The 27,891-nt window shown below is 42.1% G+C and overlaps 1 protein-coding gene across 2 annotated transcripts in view; it reads right to left on the bottom strand.

The window, feature by feature from the left end:
• AK5 (adenylate kinase 5) overlaps nucleotides 1–27,891 on the bottom strand; it is a 251,823-nt gene that overhangs the window by 50,238 nt on the left and 173,694 nt on the right. For both annotated transcript variants that reach the window (XM_007191756.3, XM_057543927.1), the window contains exons 9-10: nucleotides 16,141–16,183; nucleotides 13,905–13,949 (exon numbers count right to left, since the gene is read on the bottom strand). In XM_007191756.3, coding sequence (XP_007191818.2) covers nucleotides 13,905–13,949; nucleotides 16,141–16,183 — 88 coding nt within the window. The remainder of the gene's footprint in view (nucleotides 1–13,904; nucleotides 13,950–16,140; nucleotides 16,184–27,891) is intronic.

The raw sequence follows: 27,891 nt of genomic DNA, 5'->3' as shown, positions 1-27,891 counted from the left end.
TGATCACATCATTCCTCAGCATCCAGGGCTTCTGTGATTTGGCCATTTCCTTTCTGTCCCTGGGCCAGGAGGGGCATACTCCTACCACTGTGATTGGTTCCTTACTTAAAATTTCTCTTCTTGGAGCCCCCCATCTCCCCAACCCTCTCCCAAACTTAGGGGACCCCATCCATTCTCTGAGGCTCCCCTTGGTTCTCAGCTTCTCCAAAAAGGGGCTCCCGACCATTCAACCATTGTGCTTTCTTCATCCCCTCATCCCTGCTAACACTCACTGAATAGCTCCTTTGTCTACCTGCCCTGTATTGATTCTAAAGTTTTCATAAGCATTAATTCTTGCTTCATCAAATAGATTATAAGCTCCTTGAGGGGTGATGACATTAAAAATTTAAAAAATTCTCCCTTGTATTTACTGTAGTGATGATGCATAATCCAGCTTTTTCTTGCTCTCCTATCTTTAATGACAATTTAGTAACATATGAACTCCAGTCCATACTCCCTTCTCTGAAGGATGGTGACACTCGGAATCAGTACAACCAATGGAATGATTTGCCAGCTCTTTGTTTTGTATTTTGCTTCCTGGCATCTATGCTAGCTACATAGTGGTGACTGGAACTTGATTCTGATACAGAAGCCACATGCTACCTTACCCAGCAAAAGCCATATTTGTTTTTGTCTTTGTTTGGTGGGAAGGGGCCAGGAAACCTTCGTGAAGAGTCCATATTGCTCTTTCAGGACCCATCCAGAGGAAGAATCTCTTAGTTATAGCTGGTTCTTAAAAATGACCAAGGCTTATAGTTTTACTTAAAACCTCTGCTCTTATCATTATGACTCCAAAATGGTTATTAGTAGAAGACAGGTTAATACTGTTATTTCTGACACCGTGTCTTTATTTACCACAACTGAGCTTGGGGAACGTGGGGACAATAACGTAATCTTAGCTCTCTTCATCTTGCTTTCTCATTCATTCATTCTAAAGACTTATATTGAACACCTACTAAGTGCCAGGTTTCTCACTGCTTAACATTCTCTTCCATTCTCAACAATAGATGTTGGAATGAGGGACAGTCTGGGGGCTTGCCTCCCCCAAGACCAAGCTGAGGACTTCCAAGAAAAAACAACTGTGCTCTGCATGCTGCTCTGCCCACGCCAGCTTCCCACGTGTTTACTCCAGGAGTTAGTCCAAGCAGGGAAATATATAATTGGACCAAATATGTTCCTTCCCCTTTAAACTAAGGTCATTGGGCAAGTGTGTGGTGGGAACATGGTGATCAGCTTTCTGGTAGAAGACATTCCTCGAGGCATGGTAGGGCCATCAGTAGCACTGCCTTCAGAGTCAGTGCCCCAGGAAATATGGGAAGAAAATATCAACTGGGTGACAGGAATCTGTCATGTTAAAGGAAAATAGCCTCATTCGCTTACGAGGGAAGAGTCTTTCATTGCCTTGACCATCTGATGGTTTAAATATGTTTCATTTACAGCTAAAAAGGGACTTCCCTGGTGATGCAGTGGATAAGAATCCGTCTGCCGATGCAGTGAACACAGGTTCGATCCCTGGTCCGGGAAGATCCCACGTGCCGCGGAGCAACTAAGCCCGTGTGCCACAACTACTGAGCCCACGAGCCACAACTACTGAGCCCACGAGCCACAACTACTGAAGCCCACGCGCCTAGATCCTGTGCTCTGCAACAAGAGAAGCCACCGCAATGAGAAGCCCGCGCACCACAATGAAGAGTAGCCCCTGCTCGCAGCAACTAGAGAAAGCCTGCGCGCAGCAATGAAGACCCAACACAGCCAAAAGTAAATAAATAAACAAATGAACATGTTTTTACAGCTAAAAAGGTGCTCTGAGACTCTCGGTTCTAGAGCTCGGAGCAAAATGAGAGGGAAATACTTTGGGAACGTTACGTATAGGAAGGCCAAAGGCCAAAACAGTCACTGCCCCCTTAATCACTGGCTTGTTATTCTGCTTCGTTCCTCAAGGCTAAATATGGTCTCCCACAGTAAAAACTTGTGTTGTTGTAAACAACTGCAGGAATGTGTCCACAAGAGGAAATGGCAGTCAATAGGCAGGCTTAAGCCAAAGGTCTAAGAGATACTTTCTCACCTCAACTCACCCTGATCCTAGCCAACCACATCTATTCTAGGTAAAACCCCATTTAACAATCAATCCCTTAGGGAGTGTTTAATTTGAATGAACGACATCAGAAGCAGATACAGGAATTTAACCAATCTCTTAACATCTGTCATGGCTGCTGATGGGTTCCAATTGTAGGTTCCAATTAACTTCTGATTCCATCTTCGTCCCCCCCCTTTTTTTTTTTTTTTAACTTGTTATTTTCTGTTTTTTTTAAAAAAATTATTTAATTAATTAATTATTTATTTATTTTTTTATTTTTGGCTGTGTTGGGTCTTCGTTTCTGTGCGAGGGTTTTCTCTAGTTGCGGCAAGTGGGGGCCACTCTTCATCGCGGTGCGCGGGCCTCTCACTATCGCGGCCTCTCTTGTTGCGGAGCACAGGCTCCAGACGCGCAGGCTCAGTAGTTGGGGCTCACGGGCCTAGTTGCTCCGCGGCATGTGGGATCTTCCCAGACCAGGGCTCGAACCCGTGTCCCCTGCATTGGCAGGCAGATTCTCAACCACTGCACCACCAGGGAAGCCCCTTCGTCCCCCTTTTATCAAGATATTCTCTTTCTTATTGGTTGTCTCCCCTAACTCAATATACAGTAGTTATACTGATAGCTAATGCTTGTTGAGTATTTACTAAGAGCACTGTGACACTTGTTAACTCATTTCATTTTCCGTCAACCCTATGACCTTGGTAATATCGTTGCTTCCACATCACAGATGAGGAAACTGAGGAAGAGTGAGTGTAAGGATGTTGCCCAAGGTCACACAGCTAGGACATGGGAAAGCTGGGATTTGAACTCACGTAGTTCATACTCTTAACTAGACTCTGTACTGTCTCTCTATTTATACAAATGTGCTTGACTCTCTTATATTTAAGAAATATTTCACTCTGGAGCTTCCTTTTCCTTTAGATACTGCCCTAAGTCTTTTCTTTCTCTTAGAATTGAGTACGTCTTCATTCCCTTACCTCTTAATCACCCCAAACCCACTGGCTTTACTTTCTTGTTTTCCACTGGAATTGCTCTTACCAAAGTTATCAATAGCTCTTTGGTTGCTAAACCCAACAGACAATTTTCATCACATTTTATTTAAACTTTCCTGGATGAAAACTCTCTCCTCCCTTGCCTTCTATGACACTGTTTGCTCTTGTTTTCTGCTTTCCTCTCTTTCCTCCTTTGGCTCTGGGATGGGTGTTTCCAAGCCTCCAGATCTCAGCTTTCCTCTAGCCTCCCTCTACCCAAGCTCACTGGGTGATCTCTCCCACATATATGTCCTCACCTACCATTGGTATCCTGGTGAATTCTACATCTCTGTCTATAGCCAGAACTTGTATTCTGGGTACCAGATCTCAAAAACCTCTTGTTTAATGGACATTACCTCTGGATGTCCCATAAGCATCTCAGCCTTGAAATGTTTAGAACTGAAATCTTTATGGCTCCCCAAAACCCACTTCTTCCCCACATTCCTTATCTCCTTGAATGGCACCTCTGTCCACCCGGTGGTCTAAACCAGCCACTTCTGAGTCATGCTAATTCTTCTCATTCACCTGTACACACAATGGATCTATAAATCCTGTTGATTCTATGCCTTACAATCTCTTGGATCTGTTTCCTCTTTTCCCTTTCAACTGCCTCTTTGTTCCTCACCTGTATGACCATCCAGATGACCTGTGGACTGACCTCCCCACTGTAGCCTTGGCTCCGTCTCCCTGCTGTCACGGTGCTCTTTCTGAAACCTGAGTCTGACGACACGTGACTGAGGAAAAGCCCTGACGGCTCCTCATTGCTACAGGATTAAGTTCAGATTTCTTAGCCTGGTCACGATCCAGACCTTGTCTCGTCTCCAGCTCTGCCTCGCACCACTTCCCACCCCCTCACCTCTGGGGCTCCCTCTTGCACACTTGTTCCCTCTCTGTGCGTGGGCCCACCCCAGTTGTCTTCCCACTTGCACTTGGCCAATTCCTTTTCTTCCTCAGGACTCAGCTCTGACTCTCCCTTCTCCACCCTCATGTCTCCACTTCATCTTTCTCTCTATCACCTATGCTTCTGCCATTGCATGTGCCAGCTGTACCATTTCTTTGTCCCCTCCCTACAACGTGAGCTCCTTGAGATTAGGGAGCCTTGTCTTTTATCTTTGTACACTTAAGTCTATCTCTTTGCTGACATATAGTAGAAACTCAAAAAATGTACCAAATGAATTAATGAAAGTAACGCAAAAGAATATATACCTAATAGAAGAATTTAATATAGCAGCAAGGGAACAGATTTATCATTCGGGGAGTTTAAGCAGCCCCCTTAAAGTCTATGTATCCTTTAGCTTAGGCCATTTTTCCTCCACCTCCATACTAAGCCATCGTTTGAGATAAATATGGACTCAGGGTACTCCATCCAACCCACAAGAAAACCCCAGAAGCACCAAGCTCCCTCAGATCCACCCAGCACCACATCCTCAGACATTTGCTAGTTGCAGCCCTTGGCCTTCTGAAATAGTTTTGGTAAAGCTCACAAAAAGGTACCCACAATATGTCTTAGTAAAAGATGCAATGTATCAATATATTCTGAAATCAATGTGCTTTGGGAGGGGTTCAGTAACGTTTCAGATATGGGATCAAATTGTTTCCTTTTTTGAAGTTAATATGGAATTTCACATGACTGGGAGAGACATAGCTGGGGCACTCAGAGGCCTTTTTCATTGATACTCATTTGATGTCTTATTATTTTGTCATTGTTTTCAGACATCAATAGCTAGATATACAGGAACAAAGTAAAATAGAAAATTGAGGTACTTATTCAAAGAATTATGGCAAACCCTTCCCTCATCTACCGTATTCTCACAACCACACCTAGATTTTGGCCTCCTCACTATATATTTATATAACCTTCGATAGCATGAGCTTTGAAGTCTGAGAAATTTGGTCTGAGTCTTAACTCTGTCACTAACTAACTGTGCAACCTTAGGAAATTTACTTAACCTTTCTGGACCTCCATTTCTTCATCTGTAAAATGGGGAAGAATATGAGTACAGATGATTGGTCTGATGATTAAATAAGATAATATGTATAAAGATAGCACAGTATATGGAACATAGTAAGTCCCCAGTATATGTCAGTTTTAATATTTTTATGAGGTAGAGGATGGGAACTTTGGCTTATTCAGTTGTCTTCACACTTCATTCCCTTGCGGCCATGTCTCTGTTGTACATGCTTCCAATTAAGAAAACAGTTTGCAACACGTCAACTCATTGGCTATTCAAACTTGGGGTGAATAGAGGACAAACGTTATTTTGCCATTTAAAAGAAATTCAGAGAGGCTAGGAGGTGAGTGACTAAGATGGCAGAGTAGAAGGACCCTAAGCTCACCTCCTGTCATGAGCACACCAAAATCACAACAATCTGCAGAATGACCATTGTTGAAAAAGACTGAAACCTACTAGAAAAGCTCCTCTACAGCTAAAGACATAAAGGCGGAACCACAACAAGATAGGTAGGAGGGACAGACTAGAGATATAATCAAATCCCATACTCTTAGGTGGGCGACCCACAAACTGGAGAATAATTATGTTATAGAGAGGCTAAGGGATTGGTCCAAGGGCACACAGAGCTTGGACACAAACACAAGATTTTGGGTGTTCTCTCATCTCCAGTGCTGGGTCTTGGGTCTGTAGCATCTGCCAGTGTCCAGTGATCATTCTTCGTGGGTCTTGGAACAAGCAAAAGGGGCTTTCAGTGAGTCAAGCTTGGAGATGTGGCCTTGACTGAGTGAACAGGCTCAGTACCTAAAACTTCACCAGGTGACTCTGTTGGTGAATTAATGGCATCTCCAAAAAGATCTCAACAAATGGATAGGGAGACAATGAGTGTGAGGGTGTGAGGTCGCCTTCACTTTACCTGGTAAAACTTACTCACTTGTGCTTTTTTCTTTTTAGCGATAATTTGCCCTTCTGGATGACTTAACTCAGCAACAGTCTTTTCTTTGAGGAAATAATTTTAAAAACATGGAGAAAAAAACCCCTTCTGCCATGTCATGCACTGTTCCAAGGATTGTTTAATGTCTTTTTGAACCTCACAGTTCTTTAAGCATAGTGAGCCCTTGATAAAGGTTTATTAATTTGGTCTGTATAAATGAAGAAAGTGTTTTGTTCTAGTCAAACAATACTTAGAGCTTTTTTGCAGTGAAAAGGTTTATGCAATTAAGTAGGTTCATAGTCAGCACATACTGCCTGCATTTCTCCAACGTTAGAACGATATCCCATTGTTTTGTAAATGCATTTGAGATTGTCTTGGAAAGAGGCCCAGTGTGTCTCCTGTTACTTCCATCCTGAATGGCCTGGACTTTGAAAAAACAGGTATGGCCAGGGTGAGCGCCAAAGGGGCCCTTAGTAACTGCACGCCTCCAGGGGAGAAAGAACTGTGGCAATCACGTGGCTGTGTCTAGAGCAGGGATGACGTTTCACAGTTAGGGCAAGCCACAGGCTTTGGAGTCAGATGAAACTTATTTCTCTATGTGAACTCAGCCTAGCTCATGAGCTGCCTGTTTTCTCTTCGTAGTGGAAACTCAACCAAGTCTAGGCTGGGTTTTCTTAGCCTAATCCAATAATTTTTGATAACCCTGATAGTCCAGTTCTTTGTGTTCCCGCCCCCCCCATTCCTATATTAAATCCTAAAGTCTAATGTGATCGTATTAGGAGGTGGGGGCTTTGGGAGGTGCTTGGATCACAAGGGTGGAGACCCCATGCATAGGATTAGTGTCCTTATAAAAGAAGCCCCAGAGAGCTCTCTAGCCGCTTCCACCATGTGAGGGCACAGTGAGAAGATGGCTGTATAGGAACCAGGAATGGGTTCTCACCAGTCACTGAATCTGCTGGTGCTTTGATCTTAGACTTCCTGTCTCTAGAACAGTGAGAAATAAATTTCTGTTTTTTAGTCTATGGTATTTTGTTAGCCCAAGTGGACTTCGACAAGCTCAAAGTTCAGTTTCCAAGTCAGGGCTGTCTCCCATCTGGAGGGTTTTCTTCACCCTTCCTTCAGTCCTGGTCTTGCCGGTGCTGTTGGTTCCCCGGGGTGTGTCCCCTCCACCTTCCACTCAGCCCCTTTTCTGGAGTCTCCTCCTGGTCCTCCAGATGCATTTCTCTTTGCCAGTTCTGACTAGCACCCAGACTTTCCTTTCAGGCATTCCTTGCACCACGGGGTACAGAGAAACGTTCAGAACTTTTCCAGGCCCACAGGAGCCCAGAGAAACAGGGACTTTTGGTAGATGCACCCCTTTCCCCTAACTGCTTCCTCACATTTGTGAGGTTATTTGCTTTTTTAAAAAAAAGTAATTAATTAATTAATTTTTGGCTGCTTTGGGTCTTTGTTGCTGCGCTCCGGCTTTCTCTAGTTGCGGCAAGTGGGGCCACTCTTCATCGCGGTGCACGGGCCTCTCACTATCGTGGCCTCTCTTGTTGCGCAACAAGGGCTCCAGACTCGCAGGCTCAGTAATTGTGGCTCACGGGCCTAGTTGCTCCGCGGCATGTGGGATCTTCCCAGACCAGGGCTCGAACCCATGTCCCCTGCATTGGCAGGCAGATTCTCAACCACTGCGCCACCAGGGAAGCCCCAGGGGCTACTCTTCATTGTGGTGCATGGGCTTCTCATTGCGGTGGCTTCTCTTGTTGCAGAGCACAGGATCTAGGCGCATGGGCTCAGTAGTTGTGGCACACGGGCTCAGTAGTTGTGGCACACGGGTTTAGTTGCTCTGCAGCATGTGGGATCTTCCTGGACCAGGGATCGAACCTGTGTCCCCTGCATTGGCAGGCAGATTCTTAACCACTGTGCCACCAGGGAAGTCCAGTTATTTGCTTTTGAAAGGACAAGTGAAAACAAGGCACAAGGGACTTTTTCCCTCCAAGATCCCCAAACGCTAAGTCTGGGGTTTCATATAGCTGCCCAACAACACACCCGCAAATCCAATTAACCCTAGGGTTCTCATAGTGTGGGCCACAGACTCTGGTCCCCTATTTTCATTACAATACTAAGAGGTTATTTGCTTTTCACTGATGGTGCAAAAGCAATGGCTGTAAGCCAGTGGTGCCAATCAAAGCCAATTATTCTAGTATTCTTCACCACCATGAACTCACAGGAAAAAAAAGAAAGAAAGAAAGAAAGAAAGAAAGAAAGAAAGAAAACAATGCCATTTTTACTTAAGAATGCTCTTGATGAAGCAATGAAAAAGTTTAACTTTAACCTTAAGTACATATTATTGTAATATTTTGTGAGACAAAATGGGAAGATGCGTAAGGCACTTTAGCACAGCCAGGTACATTTAATGGTTTTCTCAAGAAAAGCACTGTGTGATCATTTGAGTTGTTGAACTAGCTGTTTTTTAGTTGAACACCATTTTTACCTTCTGAAAGACTGAACAACAGATAAAACTATGGTTTTTCAGACTTGAGTATCTGGCAAACATTTTCTTGAAAAGTAATAAAGTAAGCCTGTCACTTCAAGGAAAACATCTGGCAGCATCTTTGCTAATGATAAAATCCAAGCTTTCAAGCCCCGGATCCATCATTTACTAGTAAATTACTTAACTCTCTGACATCTTACTTGAAAAATAGGATGGCGATAATACTCCATAGAGCAGATACAAGCGTCAAGTAAGATAACATTATAAAGCATTTTGTACAGTGCCTGCTGTGTAAGTGTTCAATAAACATTGCCTTCTATCATAGCTACATCAAGTTAAAACAATCAGATTTCATTTTCATTTGTAATTTGACCAAATACATGAGTCAATTCCACCAAAAATGTTTAACCTGATCTCCAAGGAAATACTCTCTAAAAATTAGATTTATTCATAGTTCTTTAATAACAGGGCAACTATGAAATGACAATAGACCTTAATAAAATAATGACAGGCATTGAGATATTGGGTTTTAAGCAAAAATTCTCATTTCTTTAGTTTTCTTCCAGGAAATAAATAGGACTAGTTGGTGGTGAAAAAATGCACAGAATAACATAAAATATTACACAAGTACCTCCCAAAGCTTACTACTTAAAAGCGGTGGATCAGCACCAATGCCAAGGTACACAAGGCCCTCAGTGTTCCTGCTACACTGAAAGCTACAGCCATTGAATGATGTCTTGATCATTATGCCATTAGTCTCACACTTCTCCTGTAAAGTCAGATGATTTTCCAAACTGAAGAACTTCTACCAAGACTTTGGATAGGAATTAATGGGAATTCAGGTTATGTTACATTTGGGGGTTAGGCAGGCCATGAAAAGCAGAGAAGGGAAAAAGAAGCCAAAATAGATTGGATAATAGCAAGATAGTGATCAAGAGAGTTAAAAAAAGAAAAAAGGAAAGAAATGTACCAGAAAAGGTTGTGAAAAACTGTAGGAGCCTGTTAATGGGATGTCACGAGGCTCTTTAAGATATTTTTGCATTTTCCAAATAATTTTCTGTTTTCGGCAACGATTGCATCCCAGTCTTGTACATCAGCACAGTTCTTCTTTTTTTTTTTTTAATTAATCAATTAATTAATTTTTGGCTGTGTTGGGTCTTCATTGCTGTGTGCGGGCTTTTTCTAGTTGCAGCGAGCAGGGGCTACTCTTCGTTGCGGTGCGTGGGCTTCTCATTGTGGTGGCTTCTCTTGTTGTGGAGCACGGGCTCTAGGCACATGGGCTTCAGTAGTTGTGGCACACAGGCTCAGTAGTTGTGGCTCGCGGGCTTTAGAGCACAGGGTTGGTGGTTGTGACGCACGGGCTTAGCTGCTCCGCGGCATGTGGGATCTTCCCGGACCAGGGCTCAAACCCGTGTCCCCTGCATTGGCAGGCGGATTCTTAACCACTGTGCCACCAGGGAAGTCCCCAGCACAGTTCTCATATCTTGTTTGTGAACAACCATAGAACCCTTTTCAATCCTTTTGATCACCAGGCCCTATCCTGTGAGATCTCTTATCTGTTCTTTGGAAGGCATTTCTCTATAAATAGCTACTGAGCTGCCTTCTTCATGAACAGAGAGGCAATAATTTTCACAACAACATTCAAAGGGCCAACTAGGTCCATCCTTGTCACTTTTCCCTTTGATCCAGACGGTACACTTTCTCTGAACATTTTTTCGACTCATATGGCAGTCAGTGCAATTTTTTGTCACCACTTAAAACTATTTTGCAAATGAGCAGGAAATAGCAGCAGCTTGGGATGGGGAGGAGTTGGTGCGGCTTGTTCTCCATGAGAAAGCACCAGCCACATGGCGTAAGAAGCGTCTGGTTAGGTTCATAATTAACCTGAAAACCATCCTGCCAGAAGCAGCTACAGCAGCAGCAACCTGCCTGTCAGTTCTGGTCCAGGAATTCCAATTGCTATTTCAGTTGTTATGGAAACTGACCACACTGCTTCCTAAAGAATTCATTATTCCAGCAAATATTTGTTGTTCTAGTCATTCTGGGACATCTAAATGAGTGATGCAGACACAGGGATGGAGAAGCACGGAGGAGGAAGGCTGGAGATCAGAGAAGACCGCACAGAGACCTAAGAATTAAACCTGACCTTGGGGCATGATTAGTCAGGGGAGAAGACATTTCAGGTGAGAGGACTGCCAAAAGCAGAGGAAAGTTCAAGAGTTAATAATGGTGCAGGTGAGGTCAGGGTTGAAGACTCCTGTATGGGAAAAGGGGAAGACACATTGAGGCCAGTAGGGAGAGAGCTTTGGAGGCCAGACTAAGGAGTTGGACCCTTCTGTGGACAAAAGGGAACCAGGAGACTTTAAACCAGGATACTTTAGGAATATTAATATTATTATCTTAAGACTAACAGTGAAGATGTCAACCTAGCTTCTGGCTATTACTACAACCTTACTTGTCTTGGTAGCTGTCAGGACAATAATTTGAAAAACGAAAAATTCAGCCATCTTCTCATATAGACAAACCACACTTACTTTACTGAAATCAGCTGACTGTTGTTGATTAAAGCTCATCAAAACTGCTATGGGTGTGTCGACGACATCCCGAGTAGTTTTATGAGCTTCAAATTGACCTGCAATAATACAGCCTCAAAATACCATCCTGCCATCTGTTGAGAAAGTACAGTTGATCCTTGAACAATGCGGGGCTTAGGGGTGCAAACCCTCCCTGCAATCGAAAATCCATGTATGACTTATAGCCAGCTCTCTGAATACTTGGTTCCTGCCGGTCCATCATTCTGAATCCGTGGATTTAACCAACCTGGACCGGGTAGTACTGTAGTATTTATTATTGAAAATAATCAGCGTATAAGTGGACCCGCGCAGTTCAAACCCATGTTGTTCAAGGCTTAAGTATATTTAGAACTAAAGCCTTAATTTTCAAGCAGAATCCAGTAAATAGCCTAGAAGAAGAACCATCATTTTTCTTCTTATTGCAGTTCCTTTGTACATGGCCCAAACAGTAAGCTGACATCTTTCTTTTCTAGAATAGTGACTGACTAACAAGTTGAAGTACAGGAGAGTCTGGTTGATATAAAAAAAAGAAAACCTTTATTCAGAGCAGCAGCTTTTAGTGTGGTCTGTGGACCCTGGAGGGTCTTAGGGTTTGTCTGGTGCCAGACTTTTTTTTTTCTCGGCCGCACTGCACGGCGTGTGGGATCTTAGTTCCCCGACCAGGGATCAAACCCGCATCCCCTGCATCGGAAGCGCGGAGTCTCAACCACTGGATCACCAGGGAAGTCCTGATGCCAGATTTTATATTGTGCTCTTTCACCTTCTGAAGGGCACAGGGCTTAGTAACAGGTGAGCTGAGATCTTTAGGCCTGGCTAGATAGAAGCAATATTTGAAAATACACTCAAAATTCAAGTATGGTACCAAACAACGGGTAAATCTGAAATAATATTATCCTTAGAGACAATAACAACAACCACAAAACATGCTGTACTATTTTAAAAAGCTTTTTTTGGGACCACATTATTAAAAACACAGATTGCTATGTGATAATAAAGCCTCATTCTTTGGATTCCTGGACTTCAACTTTAAAGAGTCTTCCCTTTTCCTAATTTGGCCTCTAAGATAAAAGCTGGACAGAAAGTATAATTTATTGTGTATAGTCTAGATGTCAAGATAATGGATTAAAATTTGTGTGGAAAGGGGAATTTTCTTTGAAATTATGGTGATGAGTTTCTTTTCAGTAAGGAGTAGACATAATGTACTTTTACTTTCTGAAAAGCATGTAAACTAAGTGCGGCAATAGTCCATCCACTTCCCAAGGCTAAGGTCAACTAGAGACAAGCAGGTCAGAAACAGAACTCAGTTGAGCTCAAGAATTCTCACTGCTTAGACACGCTGTTCACTCTGGCTAGAATTCGTCTTCCTCTCACCTCCCACTAATCCCTTCAGTCATCCATCTTTTCCTTTAGTTCCCTGCTTAAATGTCACTTTCACAGGGCCTTCCCTGATCACTCACGTTTACCCCAAACACTTCACCCTGCTTGTTCGCTGTTTCAGCTCTTTGTTTCCTTCCCAATGCTTTTCAAGGTTTGTGATAATAATTTGATTAGTTCTCCTTTTCCTCTAAGATGGAAACTCTCTGATCCCTGCTCACTGCCCAGCATGGGTCCAATATTCAGTAAGTAGTTGGTGGATGATTAAATGTGGTTGTGACCGTCTAGGGTGACAACCCACATAACTCAGTGGTGGGGTGAGGAGGGCCCCGAAATGGGGAACCACAGCCACGGACCCTGGTCTCCTCTCTGCCACCAGTTGTTTGAATGACCTGGATCAAACCCCTTCAGTTCTCTGTGACTCAGTTTCTTCATCTGACAATGAGGGAGGTTTACTGAGAGATTTCCAAGGGAGAATCCTGACTTTAGGATGCAAGATTCTAAGCATATCTGAGTATATTTCTAGGGTGCTGATAACCATTCTTTTTCCCACTCATTGAGGAGGCGTGGACCTTTTCACTATTTCTGAATATAAATAGGTATTTTCTGAAAAATGTACAGTATTAAGTGAGTGTATTAACTTTTCTATAGACTTGACTAGCTAGAGGGAAAAGCACTAAGTTTTGGGAGGTGATCTGACGATATTTTGTCCTATTCTATGTAATTTTAACTGCTGCGTAACTAGTCCCATTTATTCCCAAGAGAAAAACTGGAAATCTGGTTCTCATACTAATAAGCTTTCTGACCTTGGACAAGTTGCTTAACCTTCTGAGGTTCACTTTTCTTGTCTGTGTAATAGATATGTAATAGGGATGGACCGCCAACCTGTAGGATTGTGTAAGGATTAAAGGAGATAACTTGGAACATAAAAGGTGCTCAGAAAATGCTGGTTAACCCCAAATGAATTTTATCCCACAATTTGTTTCCCAATGAGTTTCTTTGTACTAGAGCATAAAACAAACGAGATTGCTTTTGTTGTTAGCTGTATGGAATGCAGGCTATGGTTATTGAGGTACACTTGAATATGTGGTTACTGATGTATTTAGTTTAGGGAGGAGCAGGTCATAGTTCAAAGAGAAAAGGTGTTAGATTTTAACAGACATAAGCATCCTTTTCCCGTGGGATTATAATGCATTTTATTATCGTAGAGCTAAACTCAGGAGTTTGATATTCCTTAGAGTCCTGCTTTGTCTATGCTGAAAAGATACAAAGCCAAAGTAATATAAAACTGTATAAATGAAAGGAATGATCTGGAAGCCTCGGGGGGTGTAATCTTGACTAAAAAAGGGCCAAGACTTCAAAACAGGTTGAGAAATGAGTAGTCTTTTTTCCTTATCACATTGTTATTATTAGCAATTACATTTGAAAATTTGAGGGCTGTTACTCACCAATCAGGAAAATAATTTTACACTTTCTCAAATCTTCCGTGAAACCTTTAAAATAAGAATAATCTAAGTTATACAGAAAGAAAAACTGTATTGAAACCCTGGTTTTATACTATATAGCATATAGTATTATATAGTATATAGTATAGTATAATATATACTATTACATTATGTATTATAGTATACAGTATTCTATATAATATATATAGAATAGATAGCATAGAGATAAAACAAAAGTCATGAAGGTGGTGAGTGAGAACTGAATTGGGAACCACTGCTTTAAGGCAAAGGAATGATTAGGGATTTTTGGCAAAGTGCAAAACTCTGCAGAGTTTGTGGAGCCCTAAAAGATTTCCAGTTGTCACGTGATGTAGTAGGCAGTCATGAAGTGGTTCATTTATATACACAATGCTACATTTTTGCAGGAATCCACTATTAGTTGAGTGAAAGGCCCAACTCTACCAGAGAGAGATAGAGACAGAGAGAGAGAGAGAGAGAGAGAGAGGGAATGGGGCATGAAGAATTGAGTTGGGGTAGAAGAAGAAGGAGACAAGGGAAAAAGAGCTGGAAACAGAGGAAAGAGGTGAACTTGGGGGTCTTTGGAGCCCTTTGGTTTTCACACGAAAGGATTTTTTGTTATTGTTCTCTGCAATCAAACAGATGCTTCAGTCTCTTTACAGAGTAGCCCATGGTGACTGGAAAAATCGAGTATTATCTGGAGCTTTCTGTTAAAGGCAGATAGATTGATGCTTTTAACACATGGAGCCAAATGGTCATCTCATGTTCTCCATACTTCTAGTTTACTTTTTTCTTCTAGTTTACTTTTATGAAGCTGAGCAACATTTAATGTATTTGCAATCTAGGAAAGTGGTTATTACTGTTAGTATTAGTATTAGTAGTAGTATGGTTATCTAATTCCAGTTTAAAAAAAATAGTTATTTTCTAAAAATTACTAGTTATTTTAAAAAATTAATGATGGTACATTCATAAAATGATGGTACATTCATACAATGTGGTCATTACAAATTAAGTTTATAGAGAGTTTTTAATGAGATGGGAACATGCTTATGTTATGATAGGTACAAAATATTGGAGATAATGTTTGTATATACACGTGTATTCACAACTATGTAAAAATAGGTATATAGACAATACACTGCAATAAAATAAACCAGAATGTTACCCATGATTATTTAGAGGCCATAAGGTCTTAGATGGCTCTTATTTTCTACCTTAAAAAAATTTCCACATGAACGTGTGTTAATTTTATAACCAGGAAAAAAGGAAACTTTATTCAGCAATCAATCAATCCCCATCCAGTTGGGACTGAGTTGATTATTTGCACTAGGCTCATGTTTATGTGCCTTTTCCTCATGAATCACCATTATGTCATTTGGTGACTGCAATTTTTACATACTGCTCTTGCCATTATCATCAAATGACACTTTATCTACTGCCTCCTGCTCATGGGTCAGCAGGATTAGAGCTGGGGTTATTTAGAAACCAATTCACTTACTTGTATATGCTCCCAGTCAATGTAAATATATTTACACGGACCATAATTGTAACAACAGCTATTACAGAGTGGAAATGATAGAAGGTATTTTTTCTAGGGCAATCATGAAACTTATCTTTTTTTTGGACAAACTCAAATTCACATAATTTTATCTATTTTCAGTTCCACGTGTAGCTAATTATGGTTGGATTTTTTTTAGTTTTGGCAAGACTTTTAACATGACAAAATTATGAAGCAGTATAATTTGGGTGTTTCTTAGGTTGCATCCCAATGGTACACTGCAGAGTAGTAACCACGATGCAGGAAAAAGACTTCTGTGTGCCAATAAAATTTGAAGAATGGTGAGTTAAAGATAGCCAGCTCTCTTTCCTACAGGACATGTGGGAGTCCTGCTGTGCTCTTATGTATGTGAATCTTCCAAAGGGGATTGGGTGTTGTGTTTTCCAAACATTTTAACCAGGGCATCCTCTCTTCACTGAGCATCTTGGGGCTCATGTTCTCTGGGCAGTGAGGAAATGCATCTCTTAGTAAGGCGTCCCTTTGATTCTTTACATGGACCAAGAAGGGAGAGATCCAAAGAGTCCCAATCTTAATCATGTTCCCTGGCTACAGGAAAAGTACATGCTGTTGGTAGTTTATTATCTCTTAGTGGTGTTTAATAAAAAAGACATGCTCAGAGCTACTAAAATGACAACTTCGGTCTGATCAGTAAAGAAAACTCACCTCCCATGGTGTCTTCTTCAAACACATTTAACGGGTCATCACCCTGTTTATAAAAAATCAAAATATTAGATGATAATACTAACAGGCATTGAACTAAACTTTTTGCCAGCATTAACATACTTAACCTTCCAAACGACTCTGTGAAGGAGGTATCATTATTACCCAGCTTTTACAGATGAAAACCATACTGAGTTCAAGAAGTTAGTTGCCCAAGGCCAGATAGTAGTGAGGGACAAAGCCCAGATTTAAACCTGGGCTGTCTGTCCCCAGAGTTCATGCTCTTTGTAACGGGTGCAATATCCTGCCTTTTTCCTTGGTGCATAACTCTCTGTGGTCAGAAAAGCTGATGTAAAGAAGACAAAACTGATAGAAGTACTTGAAGCTCACTGACAGGAGGAGTACAGCTATTTTACAAACAATTCCATGATTTACAGCTGGACTTGGCAAACTTTCTGGAAAGGGCCAGATAGTAAACATTTTCAGCATTGTGAACCATATGGTCTCACTACTTAACCAACAGCCTCAGTTTGCCAATCCCTGAATGAAAGCATGAAGTAAGGGAAGTTGGAATGACCAGCTTTGATTGATGCCTGCCTTTTAAATTTTCATTTTATTTTTTAATCAAACAGATCCTGCATTTTCCTTACAGAAAAACCCATGATGGTTGGGAAAAAAATCCAGAAAGAAAATCTGTAAAAAAACATTGGTGAGATTTCTCACTCCCACCTATGTCTCTATCCATCCCATTTTCTCACTCCCTCATCCCTTAGAGATAACCACTCATAGAAGGTGTTTTTTTTGGTATCTTTCCAGATACACAAAAACTGACTTCTAGATATCTATGGATACACTTGAGTATAACTATATTATCTTATTACCTCCGTTACACAGAAAGAAGCAAACATATTATATATGCATATGTGTTTATAATATACATACTAATCTGATAATACTGTTCTTCCCTTTGCTTTTTCACTTATCAGTATATCCAGGAGAACCTTCTGTATCCATACAGATGTTCTTGGGTTATACAGTATTCCACTGTATGGAAGGTACCATAGTTGTTACTGTTTTTAACTAGTTCTTTATTGATGGACCATTGAGTTGTTTGCAATCTTGGACTATTTTTGAAAAAGTAGCACAATGAATAAACTCATATAAACGTCATTTCACACATATATACCTGTTGGATTAATTCCCAGAGAGCGTGCTGTGCAGTCAAAGAACAAATGTATTTATAATTTTGATAGATGTTTCCAAACTGCTCTCCCTAGAGGCTGTGTAGTTTTTCAGGGACAGCCTCTGGCTCATGCTTTACTCCAGCCTCTTGCCTCTAATTTGCTTTGATACAGGAGTCAGTTAAATGAGGTTGCCTGGTTGGATTAATGCTCCCTTTAGGTAAACTGCCACAAAAGCACTCTGTTTGAAAACAGAGCCTTGCCATCCTTTTTTAGAACATACGCCTTCAGGGCAACTTTATTGCTTGTCTTCCTAGATTTGCCTGTGTATCCAGAGCTATTCCAGGTGAGGGAAGAGTATTCAATGGACTAGTTATTCAGGGACACATTTACATTAATTAACTCCTTTCCATGAATAGAAAAAGAACATCCACTATTCCTCAGTGAGCTTCCCCCCACTTCCCTTACTGAAATCATTGCATTTCACATTGTGCAGGGATCGTCTAATCCAACTCTACCATCCCCGCTCTCCCATTTTACAGATGAGGAAATTGGTAGTTGCAGAGGCCATGTGAGGGGCCCGTGGCCATATCATCATGTCCTTAGTGAGGCCAGGGTTGGGATGAGAACCACATCTCCTACCACACAGTCTGGCTCCTAGAGATTTAGTCCCATCAGCTTAGCTACCATAGTGGATCTGTTAGTGTCCTGCTGCTCACCTGGCTGGTACACCCATCCCCCAGCTGCTGCTAAGAGCACACAGGAGTCTGGTCCTTCCCTCAAGCTGGGATGACTCTGGTATAAGTTGTTCCCCAGTGGTTCCCTTGAGATCGAGTTGAAGCTAATATCCAGCTGGCTTCTCCCCCGGCCCTATCCTGCATCTCTCCGTGTCTCGCAAGAGCACACCTAATAACACGCTTGCAAAGAATCCCCATCTTAGCCTCTGCTTCTAGGGAAGCCCACCTGAGACAGGCACCTATTTGAAGCAATTAATATGTTTGCCTAAGATGCAGCTACATAGAAAGAGGCTCAATAGGCTTTGCTGGAAAAGAATCGTTTAATCAGACTCTGCTTATTGCTTGTCAAACAGCTATTGAATATATTCAGGTAATGTTAAGAGGAAACCATGAGGTCTTTTCTCTCAATTTTTAATATTATCGTTGAATTATCAGACTTACACTCACCTTATAGACCAAACTGTAACAGATCTTTCTTGTACCTGGCTATCATGTCTTGGGAGTTTGATCAGGGTTAATCTGAATTCATAAAACAATGTGCCAGGTTATAAAAGGGCCTTTCTGACCTTTATTAGGCTTCTTGAGTCTGACCTGCTTTTATCCACAGCTCTTATTGACAGTCTTCTGTTCTGTTTGCCCAAATGCTTCAGATGAGCCCCAGCTTCATTTCCATGAATGCATTGATAGTGAACAAGTTTCTGGAGCATAGATGCAACCGTCAAAAACTCTCCCTCAGGAAAGTGCTGCACTGCACTCACTGACATGAAAACCCCGGTGAATGGGATGTTTGATTGCAGGGTGTTATTTTCCAGCGATGCTCAATAGACTTCACAGTTGATCTTTTGTAGATAAAATTTATCTGACATCTTAAACACACACACATACATGAAACAACCAGTGAAAGGCAAACACTTCTGGTTTTGGTGAAAAGATGTCATACAGCCTCCGGGGGCCCTAATTCTTATCTCTTTTCTTTTCAAATGCTAGGTGTGTTCTGCATAAGAGGCATTAATTTCAGAATGTCAGTTATATAAGGTGCAAAATGTTAGATAAGCTTCTTGGAGAAATGGTTGATAAGGTGTTTATATCCGGTTCCACTGTAGCTGCATCTTCGGTGAGGCATTCTTGGAGAAAACACAACCCACTAACGACCGAGTTCCACCCTGGGTACTTGTGGGTGCCTCTGGGGGTTGCAGCCTTTTACCTTGTTGCTGCTTCATCCACTCAGCCCTTTGTTGCCTATAAGTCTGAATGTGGGGTTAGGCTTTGTGGGTACAGTGAGACATAGAAGACTTTCTGCAGTGTAAAACTAGGCTTTGGGGGCATGAAGCGGCATACCAAATATGAAGAAACTTACAAAGAGAGGTAGTACGAAAACAGGCACAGATTTATGTAAGTGCCAGTTGTGACTCACTAGTCTGGAACCCAGACACAGCCTGCAATGACGCTGTTAATGCTGGTGAAGGTAGGAAAGCCTGCAGCAAAACCACTAGCCCCCAAAACCCAACTCAGGTTGCCACATTTTTTTTGTGCTAGGTATTTGATAATATGTTGGTAGTTGATGGTGAGAAATCTAGAATCCTGTTGAACACATTTAGAACCTCAGGGTAGGATTGGTGGCTTTATGGGGAAGCTGGATTTGGACTACAGATTGGTTTTGGTCTCTATCCCTCATTCCCAGTCAAGCCAGAGCCGTAAGGAGAGTAAAAGCAACCTGCGTTCAACTTTACTTCCCTGCGTGGATCTGTAGGCAAGCAACTACTTTTACAAGGCTGGATTCTGGTATTCTTTGTAGGAAGAGCAGCTAATTGGTGTGTGTTTGTGTTTTCCTTTTGGATCAGAGGTCCTATTATCTTCACCTTGAGATATGGATGTTTTGTCACTCCCAGTGCCTTGAATTATTGAATTTGTGGTGGGCAAGATCAAAACAACATAGCTTCATAGATGGTTCACCAATCATAAGGCAGATCATGTCATAATACGAAGCTGACACTTAAACAGTGCTTTACAGCTCTGGCAGCATTTCTACAGATATGATCTTACTGGATCCTTGCTGCAACCCTGATAGGAATGATGCAACTAAAGTTCTGTTGTACCACTGGATTGGGATGTATCTGAGCTTCCACTGCTGCGCAGGGCTGGGCTGAGGACTGACCTCACTGCCCTGATACCAAGCTACATTTCCTCATCAGCATCCTCTTACTGTTATGTGTGTGTGTGGGGGGGGGGCAGTCATCAGATCCTCTACTGCCCCTCCTTGAGTAGACAGTGTTGATTTTTAAAATCCTTTTGGGGACCACAAAACAAAACCTCCCCTGGGAAAGAGAGGGAAGTAGTAGGTCATTTGGGGAGTGTTTTCCTAGTTCTCGTTTGTATTAAACAGTGTGTGTGTGGATGTCCCTGGTGGAACAGTGGTTAAGAATCCGCCTGCCAATGCAGGGGACACGGGTTCAATCCCTGGTCTGGGAAGATCCCACATGCCGCAGAGCAACTAAGCCCATGCACCACAACTACTGAGCCTGCGCGCTAGGGCCCGCAAGCCACAACTACTGAGCCCGCGCACCTAGAGCCCTTGCTCCACAACACGGGAAGCCTCGCAGTGAGAAGTCCATGCACCACAACGAAGAGTAGCCCCCGCTCGCCACAACTAGAGAAAGCCCGTGCGCAGCAATGAAGACCCAAGGCAGCCAAAAAATAAATTAAAAAAAAAAACAAACCAGTGTGTGTGTTTCATGGCATAAAAAATGTGTATAGCTTCAAGTGGGATTATGAGAAAGAGGCTTTATATAACAATAAAATGTCACAGCAAAGATTAATTTTTGGCCCTAAAATTCACAAATACTGCAAAGAAAAAACTATTTTCTTTCTCTGGCACTGAGCACAGATAACAATCCATTTTTAATTTCTTTTCAAAATCCAAAAAAAATTGATTTCAAAGAGATTCTGTAGTTTCTGAGACAATGTGAGGAGCAGTGTTTTCTAACTTTTTCTTACTTCAACTAGTACTAAGCAGATCATCCAAATTCTGGGAGAATCAACTAGTACTAAGCAGATCATCCAAATTCTGGGAGAATCATGAACCATGAAATGTTAGCATATGAGGATTTTCTATTTAAATTTGTCTAAAGACACTATCTCTGATTATAAGAAGCAATAGCAGGGAAGTAGGGCTGGGGTTGAGGCGCAAAAGTTCCTGCAGTTCTCAGAAGGGTTCCTCTCTATTGAGAACCAAAATCTTAACAGGAAAGAAGAATAATTAAAAAAGAACAAATAAAATAGTACCATTTCCCCATTTTGGGGCCTGAAAATGAGATTTTTGGATTCTCTTTCTTTATGCCTTTTAAGGAACAAAAACAGCAAAACACCTCACATAAACAATTTTAAAAATGGTTATCAGAACTGCTATTTGGGTAATATTTGGAGTGTTTGTAATATGTGTGATTTCATCTGATCCTCCAGAAAACACTAGCGGGTAGGCAGGTTTGCTATTTCCCATATTTCAGATGGGGAAACTCAGGCTCCGAAAGCTTATGTGACTTGTGCAGGATGCTCCAGCCAGTGGGGTTTCCTGATTCCCAAGCTCGTGTTCTAAACACCTTTCCTGCTGCCCCAGAAGGAGCGTGATGACTTGTCTGTGTGTCAACTGCAGAAGGACAGAGTGTATCGAGCGACTGCACTACACAAGGGTAGGGAATGCTCATGGTGTCACATGAATAGAGACGAAGATGGATTCATCTGCTAAAAGAGGGACTGAAGCTGGATCCTGCTCATCAAGTGATTTGAAAATGGAACTCTCAAGTTTTACTGGTGAATGAAGTTTTGAAATTCCTCAGATCTTCAGCAGGAGAATATTGGAAAATGGAACAATACCTACATTGTATCAGCAGGAAGAAGGGAGAATGGTCCTTGAGAAATGCTTTGAGTGTTTACAGCTCTTTTCTAAAAATGTTTTCATTTAAAGTAATGGGCAGGATTCCCTGGTGGTGCAGTGGTTGAGAATCCACCTGCCAATGCAGGGGACACGGGTTCAAGCCCTGGTCTGGGAAGATCCCACATGCCGCAGAGCAACTGGGCCCGTGAGCCACAACTACTGAGCCTGTGCGTCTGGAGCCTGTGCTCCACAACAAGAGAGGCCGCGATAGTGAGAGGCCCGCCACGATGAAGAGTGGCCCCCACTTGCCACAACTAGAGAAAGCCCTCGCACAGAAACGAAGACCCAACACAGGCAAAAATTAAAAAATTAAAAAAAAAAAAAAGTCATGTTGAAAATGGCTTAATGTTTAAAAAATAAATAAATAAATAAAGTAATGGGCAATTTGAAAAAAAAGTATGGGAAGTGGTATGTAATTTAATTACACCCAATAATTTATTTTACAGCAAGTTCCATTTCTCTTTCACTGAAGTCTACACAATTAGAGGTCTTGCTGCGGAAGTACTTGTATAATTGAGTAAACAGGGAGGAAAAACTATAGGAGATGCTAGGCTAGCCTTTTCCCCATCTTATTAAATTGCAGGTTCTCTACATGAACTACTTTAAATAGTGGTTTACAGATCTAGTTCTTGAGGAGGAATGGTATTTTTCTTCTTTTATGTATAAATTGAAATGTTCGTGTCTCTAATAAGAAATTTTAAAGAAAGAAGTTTTTCCCTGATGTTATCCTGTAAGTTCCTGTTTTCATCATCTCAAAAATATGTCCAACTCAACTCATTGCTGGAAGAGTACGGAGGAAACACTTGGTTTTGGCTTCATGTGCCAGATTTGGCCCTAGGGCTTTGCAAGGCTGGTGGTTTAAAGAAGGGATCAAAGTTCTCATTCTGATTTCACCTCATTTAAAGTGAATGTTGGCCATAAAGTCACACCTGACTAGAGTCTTACCAAGGAGAGTTATTTGGCCTTTACCACTTTTGTTTTCTGATTCCTTATGAAACAGAAATAAAATGGCAAAGCTTAGTGTCAATCATTGGGAACTACAGAGCATATTGGCCTGTCTGGGGTACTTTTGTAGATGTTATGAGGATATAGGCTTTTTATGAGATAGTCTCAGCAAAATGGAAAATCAGATTATTAGATTAAAGCATACTGGATGTGTGTTCATGTGTTTTTCAGAGAGAAAAATATTGCACAGAATCATTCATCATCCTTTGTCCCACCATCTTTCTTTAAAAAGGAAGTAAGGTTGGGAGAAGGCAGATCTGGATGGGGTGAGCAAGTGGAGGGTTGGAAGAACTCCTTGCGAACTCCTCCTGATTCCTCTTCCGAGTCTTCTGCTTGTCCCGGGTGCGCCCCCTGCTTTCTCGGTGGCCTGAAGCACTTCGTGCTTATCACTATTACAGATGCAACAAACAGCTTTACACGGACCACGCATACATCTACAGTCTAGCTCTGACCTTGCCTCTACTTCTCTCACTTTCATTGTTCTCCAACTTCAATGTCTGTGTTCAGTTCCTTGAGGTTTTAGGGGGTAAGGCTGAGCGAGGAGTGGGACAGGGTTAGTTAGTGGCCGTGGAGCATAGAGCAAAGAGGAGCTAAAGATGATCTCCAGGCTGGAGTTGGGAATCAAAGAGGCAGGTCGAAAGAAGTGTTCTTTCCACTAGAAGCAATCACTAGACTTGAGACCATGGGGCTTACGTCTCTACAAGTCCCAGGAAGGGTTCAGGAGGAGAGATCTTGGAGAGGCTGTGGGGCAGTTGTTATCTACAGCTGCTATCTACAACTTGGATAAAGTTCATGCTGTTTTTTTTTTTTTAAAATAAATTTATTTATTTATTTATTTATTTTTGGCTGTGTTTGGTCTTCGTTTCTGTGCGAGGGCCTTCTCTAGTTGCGGCAAGTGGGGACCACTCTTCATTGTAGTGTGCGGGCCTCTCACTGTCGCAACCTCTCTTGTTGCGGAGCACAGGCTCCAGACGCGCATGCTCAGTAGTTGTGGCTCACGGGCCCAGTTGCTCCGCAGCATGTGGGATCCTCCCAGACCAGGGCTCGAACCCGTGTCCCCTGCATTGGCAGGCAGATTCCCAACCACTGCACCACCAGGGAAGCCCATGTTCATGCTGTTTTGCCCAAGCTAGTTAAGATAAACCCTACATGAGATAAATAAATCTATTAATTTTCCTAGAACTTGACCTGTTTAATCTGGCCTCTGAACGCCTGCCTTCTGTGTTTGTCCAGCATGGAATGCCTTCTCCTTTACCCTGAGTTTGTTTACATTCTGCCTCTCCTCCCATTCCTCCTCCTCCCTGAGCCTTCTCCAGTCACTGCTGCATCAGCGAACTCCAGGTGCATCAGTAATTTGACCCAGAGCATCTGTGAATGGTAATAACAGCAACAGGAGCAGGTAACATTTTTGGAGCACTTGTTACATGCCAGGCACAGTACTGAGCACTTAACATGGATGAGCTCATTTAACTGTATTGTTATTTAACTTCTTATGTGTAGGATTCACTTTCACAATAACCCCCTTGAAGATGGGAGGCTGTCTTTCATCTTTTTGTAACCCCAGCGACTGAGATGGAGATGTGCTAAGTAAAGATTTGTAAATGAAAAAGACAATAAGTCATTTTTTTTTCTCCAAAATTGGGGAAGAAGAGTCATATAGAAGATACAATGTGTAGATTTCTCCGGAAAGAAGGGCAGAAGTAACCTAAGGAAGAAAGGTCTGAATGTCTAAGATCTATAGCTGTCCAACAGTGGAAAGGTTAATTTGGAAGGTGGAGAGCCCCCAGCACCAGAGGTATTCAAGCAGACATGGAATGACTATCTGCCAGTGAGGAGATTCCTAGACCTTGTAAGAGGTTAGACTACATGCTGTCTAAAGCAGCTTCCAATGCTGAGATTCTACTGTTCATTCAACAATTCTACAAATATTTATTGAGCTCTGTGGTAGACAGAATGATATGCACATCCTCAAAGATGTCCACCTCCTAATTCTTGGAACCTGTGGATATGTTATCTTACATGGCCAAAGTGACTTGCAGATATGACTAAGCTAAGGTTCTTGAGATGGGGAAATCATCCTGGATTATCTGGGTGGGCCCAATATAACCACAGGAATCATTATGAGAGGCAGGACGGATGCAATCAGAGAAGATGTGATGGCAGAAGATGTCGGAGTGATGCCATTGCTGGAAGGCAGCTACCAGCCAAGAAATGTGGGCAACCTCTAGAAGCAGAAAGAGGCAAGGAAATGGATTTCCCCCAACTACTCCAGAAGGAATGCTATCTTGCCGGTACCCTGATTTTAGCCCTGTAAACCCATTTGGAATTTCTGACCTCCAGAACTGTAAGATAACAAATTTGTGTTATTTTAACCCACCAAGTTTGTGGCAATTTGTTATAGCAGCAATAGGAAATGAATACAAGCTCCTCCTATATGCTAGGAACTATTCTAGATGCTGGGAATGTAATAGTGAACAAATAATTTTGACTCACTGACTTATATCAGGTATTAGTATATTAGTATATTAGGTATCTGAGTTTGCAGCGAAGGGTTACAGATGATATTTATCCACGGAAGCTTTTATTCGGGCAGGATTCTATGTGGAAGAAGAAGGGAGCCACTCTGGGTGGAGGTGGCATGGAAGGCACCAGAGCTCTGCCAGGGCTACCTCCTCTGCCCTCCTCCCTAAGCCCTGCGGCAGACACCCCTAGACCCCTACTCAGCAGCCCACCTTCTTCTTGCAGGCTGCAGCCATCTCCCTCTTCGGATGCTGAAAATGCCAAATCCTTGCTTTCCCATCCTCTGCATGATGGGTACGGGCTTGTGGCCAAATCTGGGCCAAAAAGATGTAAAAAGCAATCTTTGGTGGGGGGGGGTGCTTCAGAGGAGAGATTTCCTCCCTATTCAGAAGAGAGAAGGACACACATGGGGAGAATCAGCCTCACCCATTCCAGTTTTGCAAATGGTTGTGTGGGGAAAAGCGCTGTTTGGAGGCACTGCTGCCATCTTGCGACCTTGAAGGGAGGTCTACCCATACACCGAGCAGGGCAGATAGGAAAGAGGGAACCGGTCTGACCGCGTGTGGCCACTGCTGCACCAACCCCACAACCATTTATCCCTGGACTGTGGTTAAGAGAGAAAACCACCTTTTAAATTGTTTAAGCCAACTGTAGTTAGGTTACGTGCAGGCAACCTCACTGAATCCTACTGAATTTATCCACAGTTGCAAAATCCTTTCTTGGGTGAACAATGGTGCAAGTATATAGAATTTCAGTTTTTGCCTCTACCTGAAGGCATTTACCACTAATTTGATACAGAAGTTATTAAAGGTTAATAATGTTCCAAATCCAGACTTAAAATCAACATGTTTTTAGAGCTTTTGGAGGACTCTAGTTCAGTGCTTTAAGCACTTGGCCGCTATACAGGTCCGGCATGTACACGTGCTGAAACTGGCAGTCTTACAGTTTCCAGGAAGGGTGCTTTGTTGCTGCTCTTCTTGCTTTTCCATCACAAATTATGATTCCTTTATATTCCTTATCATCCGCTTAAGTTGTGAGTTGTTTACTTAATGCTACCCTGTGTGGTAATACCTCTTTGCATTGACAGTCTTTGGGGACAGACTAAGATCAGCAAGTTTGATGGTTCACGGATAAACTTCCAGACTATTCCAGGTACAGAATTTGCATCTCTAAACACCCCAACCTGCTGGTGCAATAACACCCCGATGTGCAGAGTTAGTTTTTTTGGGGAAAAGTGCTAACAGGTGAAGTAGGCAGTGGAGACAACTTTAAAAAAGCATTTCAGGGGCTTCCCTGGTGGTGCAATGGTTAAGAATCTGCCTGTCAATGCAGGGGACACAGGTTCGAGCCCTGGTCCAGGAAGATCCCACATGCCGCGGAGCAACTAAGCCCGCGAGCCACAACTACTGAAGCCCGTGTACCTAGAGCCCATGCTCAGCAACAAGAGAGAAGCCACTGCAATGGGAAGCCTGCACACTGCAACGAAGGGTAGCTCCCGCTCGCCGCAACTAGAGAAAGCCTGTGTGCAGCAATGAAGACCCAAAGCAGCCAAAAATCAATAAGGAAATAAATTTATTAAAAAAAAAAGCATTTCAGTGCATTCTAAACCCTGAACTAATGTTTCCATCATTTTATCATATTGGTTATAATAACAATAACTACATTTATTGGGCATTTTCAGCCTACTGAAAAAGGTGCTATCGTTCCCAGTCTACATATTTGAAGCTGTGTCTTAGGGGTTAAGGGAGGTGCCTGAGTCATGGAGCTAATGTGAGGGCTGAGATTCGAACTCAGGTCCGTCTGATTCCAAACCCTGGGCACCAACATTTAAAACTATAGCTTCTAAATGTGCCATTAAAATAAGAAAGTTCAAAACCATGGAGACAAATTATGGGGATTGGTTTGTGTTTGTATCCATACGGTGTATTTTTTCCTTGCAAATTCAAACACTGTTTTGGAATCACCACATACTGACCAAGCTTTTTGTCAAATAATTATTTTGTATTAAAAATAATTTTTATCTGTGAATATTTCTTATTGAGGCACAATTGACAGATAACATTATAGTAGTTTCAGGTGTACAACATAATGATAGTTGTATATGCAAAATGATACCACAATAAATCTAATTAGCATTTGTTACCATTCATAGTGATAAGAACGTTTAAGATCTACTCTCTCAGGAACTTTCAAACATGCAGTACAGTGTTATTAACTATAGTCACCATGCTGTACCTTATATCCCCATGACTTACTTATTTTCTAACTGGAAGTTTGAACCTGTTGATCCTACCTCCCACCTCTGTCAACCACCAATCTGTTCTCTGTACCTATGAATTTGTTTGTTTTTTGATTAAACATATAAATAAGGTCATACAGT

Source organism: Balaenoptera acutorostrata, chromosome 1, assembly GCF_949987535.1.
Source record: "Balaenoptera acutorostrata chromosome 1, mBalAcu1.1, whole genome shotgun sequence".
Lineage (NCBI taxonomy): Eukaryota > Metazoa > Chordata > Mammalia > Artiodactyla > Balaenopteridae > Balaenoptera > Balaenoptera acutorostrata.
This window is presented reverse-complemented; position numbering and strand designations above follow the sequence as displayed.